General features: G+C 54.8%; 1 protein-coding gene across 2 annotated transcripts in view; it reads left to right on the top strand.

Moving 5' to 3' along the window:
* The window catches only part of kdr (kinase insert domain receptor (a type III receptor tyrosine kinase)), a 42,089-nt gene that overhangs the window by 19,578 nt on the left and 17,511 nt on the right, over positions 1–5,000 (top strand). For both annotated transcript variants that reach the window (XM_061238821.1, XM_061238820.1), the window contains exons 13-15: positions 1–277; positions 3,458–3,604; positions 3,726–3,857. The exon at positions 1–277 is cut by the window's left edge and continues 71 nt beyond it. In XM_061238821.1, coding sequence (XP_061094805.1) covers positions 1–277; positions 3,458–3,604; positions 3,726–3,857 — 556 coding nt within the window. The remainder of the gene's footprint in view (positions 278–3,457; positions 3,605–3,725; positions 3,858–5,000) is intronic.

Genomic DNA, 5,000 nt, shown 5'->3' with positions numbered 1-5,000 from the left:
GCTGATAAGCTGATCTACAGGAACCTGCGCTGGTTCCGGCTGGGAGGGGAGCAGTGGAGTCCAGCTCACTTCCTGCCCGTGCAGCCGTGCCGTGGCCTGGCCCTGCCCCCTCGGCCCCTGCCCCAGGCAGTGCTCTCTGGCCTGGGGGGGCCCAACGTCACGCTCGACCTGCCCCTCTCCAACCTGTCCCACAGAGACCAGGGCCTCTACGCCTGCCAGGTGGAGAACACCAAGACCAGGGAGACTACCTGCCTCCTACACCGTCTGGAGCTCACAGGTACACACACACACACACCCTGCCTCCTACACCGTCTGGAGCTCACAGGTACACACACACACACACCCTGCCTCCTACACCGTCTGGAGCTCACGGGTACACACACACACACACACCCTGCCTCCTACACCGTCTGGAGCTCACAGGTACGCACACACACACACCCTGCCTCCTACACCGTCTGGAGCTCACAGGTACACACACACACACACCCTGCCTCCTACACCGTCTGGAGCTCACAGGTACACACACACACACACCCTGCCTCCTACACCGTCTGGAGCTCACGGGTACACACACACACACACACCCTGCCTCCTACACCGTCTGGAGCTCACAGGTACACACACACACACACCCTGCCTCCTACACCGTCTGGAGCTCACAGGTACACACACACACACACCCTGCCTCCTACACCGTCTGGAGCTCACAGGTACACACACACACACACCCTGCCTCCTACACCGTCTGGAGCTCACAGGTACACACACACACACACCCTGCCTCCTACACCGTCTGGAGCTCACAGGTACACACACACACACACCCTGCCTCCTACACCGTCTGGAGCTCACAGGTACACACACACACACACCCTGCCTCCTACACCGTCTGGAGCTCACAGGTACACACACACACACACCCTGCCTCCTACACCGTCTGGAGCTCACGGGTACACACACACACACACACCCTGCCTCCTACACCGTCTGGAGCTCACAGGTACACACACACACACACCCTGCCTCCTACACCGTCTGGAGCTCACAGGTACACACACACACACACCCTGCCTCCTACACCGTCTGGAGCTCACAGGTACACACACACACACACCCTGCCTCCTACACCGTCTGGAGCTCACAGGTACACACACACACACACCCTGCCTCCTACACCGTCTGGAGCTCACAGGTACACACACACACACACCCTGCCTCCTACACCGTCTGGAGCTCACAGGTACACACACACACACACCCTGCCTCCTACACCGTCTGGAGCTCACGGGTACACACACACACACACACACCCTGCCTCCTACACCGTCTGGAGCTCACGGGTACACACACACACACACACACACCCTGCCTCCTACACCGTCTGGAGCTCACAGGTACACACACACACACACCCTGCCTCCTACACCGTCTGGAGCTCACGGGTACACACACACACACACACCCTGCCTCCTACACCGTCTGGAGCTCACAGGTACACACACACACACACCCTGCCTCCTACACCGTCTGGAGCTCACAGGTACACACACACACACACCCTGCCTCCTACACCGTCTGGAGCTCACAGGTACACACACACACACACCCTGCCTCCTACACCGTCTGGAGCTCACAGGTACACACACACACACACCCTGCCTCCTACACCGTCTGGAGCTCACAGGTACACACACACACACACCCTGCCTCCTACACCGTCTGGAGCTCACAGGTACACACACACACACACCCTGCCTCCTACACCGTCTGGAGCTCACGGGTACACACACACACACACACACCCTGCCTCCTACACCGTCTGGAGCTCACGGGTACACACACACACACACACACACCCTGCCTCCTACACCGTCTGGAGCTCACAGGTACACACACACACACACCCTGCCTCCTACACCGTCTGGAGCTCACGGGTACACACACACACACACCCTGCCTCCTACACCGTCTGGAGCTCACGGGTACACACACACACACACCCTGCCTCCTACACCGTCTGGAGCTCACAGGTACACACACACACACACCCTGCCTCCTACACCGTCTGGAGCTCACAGGTACACACACACACACACCCTGCCTCCTACACCGTCTGGAGCTCACAGGTACACACACACACACACCCTGCCTCCTACACCGTCTTGAGCTCACGGGTACACACACACACACACACACACACCCTGCCTCCTACACCGTCTGGAGCTCACAGGTACACACACACACACACCCTGCCTCCTACACCGTCTGGAGCTCACAGGTACACACACACACACACCCTGCCTCCTACACCGTCTGGAGCTCACGGGTACACACACACACACACACACCCTGCCTCCTACACCGTCTGGAGCTCACAGGTACACACACACACACACACACACCCTGCCTCCTACACCGTCTGGAGCTCACAGGTACACACACACACACACCCTGCCTCCTACACCGTCTGGAGCTCACAGGTACACACACACATACACACCCTGCCTCCTACACCGTCTGGAGCTCACAGGTACACACACACACACACCCTGCCTCCTACACCGTCTGGAGCTCACAGGTACACACACACACACACCCTGCCTCCTACACCATCTGGAGCTCACAGGTACACACACACACACTCACACACTCACACACTCACACACACATTACACACACACACACACGCACACACACATTACACACACACACACACTCACACACACGTTACACACGCACACGCACACACACTCACACACACATTACACACACACACACTCACACACACATTACACACGCACACACACACACTCACGCACACACACACACACACACATACACATTACACACACGCGCGCACACACACACTCACACACTCACACACACATTACACACACACACACATTACACACACTCTCACACACACTCACACCCACACATACACATTACACTCACACACACACACACTCACCCACTCACACACATTACACACACACACTCACACACACATTACACACGCACACGCACACACACACTCTCACACACACACTCACACACACATTACACACACACACTCACACACACATTACACATGCACACGCACACACTCACACACACACAAACACACACACATACACATTACACACACTCACACACACTCACACACTCACACACACATTACAAACACACACTCACACACACATTACACACGCACACGCACACACACACTCACACACACACAAACACACACACACACACACACACACGTACACATTACACACACACACACTCACAGACTCACACACACATTACACACACACACACACACACACACACTCTTACATACACACACACACATACACATTACACACAAACACACACTCACACACACACAAACACACACACACACACACACACACACACACATACACTCTGAGAATGTCCGTGTCCCCAGCTCTCCAGCGCTCCAGGATCCTGGCGAACCTCACAGACCAGAGAGTGAACGTGAGTGACACCACCACCCTCCTGTGCCCTGCGACCGGGACGCCCAGGCCCACCGTCCTCTGGACCAAGAACAACCACACCCTGCGGGAGGGGTCAGGTAAGCAGGGACCTCACACTCACACACACCAACCAACCACTCAGCCAACCAACCAACCAATCTCAGACTCATGCCCCGCCCCCTGTGGGTGTGGTTCTGACACACGCCCCGCCCCCTGTAGGTGTGGTCCTCACGCAGGCGAATCAGACGCTGACGATCCAGCGGGTGAAGAAGGAGGACAGCGGGGTGTACGTCTGCCGCGCCTGTAACCGGCTGGGCTGTGAGAGCCGCCACGCCGAGATCCACGTAGAGGGTGAGAACACATCACACACAGGACATGACATCACACACAGGACATGACATCACACACAGGACATGACATCACACACAGGACATGACATCACGCACAGGACATGACATCACGCACAGGACATGACATCACACACAGGACATGACATCACACACAGGACATGACATCACACACAGGACATGACATCACACACAGGACATTACAACACACACAGGACATGACATCATCACGCACAGGACATTACATCATACACAGGACATGACATCATCACGCACAGGACATTACATCACACACAGGACATGACATCATCACTCACAGGACATGACAACATCACACACAGGCCATGACATCATCACGCACAGGACATGACATCACACACAGGACATGACATCATCACGCCCAGGACATGACAACACACACAGGACATTACATCACACACAGGACATGACATCATCATGCACAGGACATTACATCACACACAGGACATGACATCATCACGCACAGGACATAACATCATCACCCAGGACGTGACATCACCACACACAGAACATGACATCATCACGCACAGAACATGACTTCACCATGCATGGGAAATTACATCAGCACAATTTTATCATATTCATAATAATCTGGCTCGGGGTGGTGGAGGGGTCTGTTTCCTGAGTTTGTTAACAGCACTGTGATTGGCTGCAGGTGTCTGTGCCCTTGTTAACAGCGCTGTGATTGGCTGAGTTTGGTCTCACAGAAACAGCAGCAGGCACTGGGTTCAGTTACAGTGTGTCTTCGTGTTTTAAAGACTAATTCTAAATTTCTTTCACCATCGTATGATATCAGCTGCAAGGAATAGAACTGAAACAAACAGGCTGGCAGGCACTGTGGGAAGGGCAGAAACAAAGGAGAAAGCACACAATGAGGGCGAGAGAGAGGGAGTGAGAGAGAGAAAGAGAGAGGAAGAGGGAGAGGAAGAGGGAGAGAGATAAAGAGTGGGAGAAAAGCTCTTAAATATGACGGCACAGGGCTATTGTGTCCATTTCTGCACGTCGTCACTAACGAGGGGACAGAGACTAATGAGGCAAACCTGCTGATATGAGCAATCTGTGGCTATTTCAGGGGTTTAAGAATGCAAACATCAACAATGCAGGGAAT

Source organism: Conger conger, chromosome 4, assembly GCF_963514075.1.
Source record: "Conger conger chromosome 4, fConCon1.1, whole genome shotgun sequence".
NCBI classification, from domain to species: Eukaryota; Metazoa; Chordata; class Actinopteri; order Anguilliformes; family Congridae; genus Conger; species Conger conger.
Note: the sequence above shows the minus strand (reverse complement) of the source record. Positions and strands in the feature narration are given on the sequence as shown.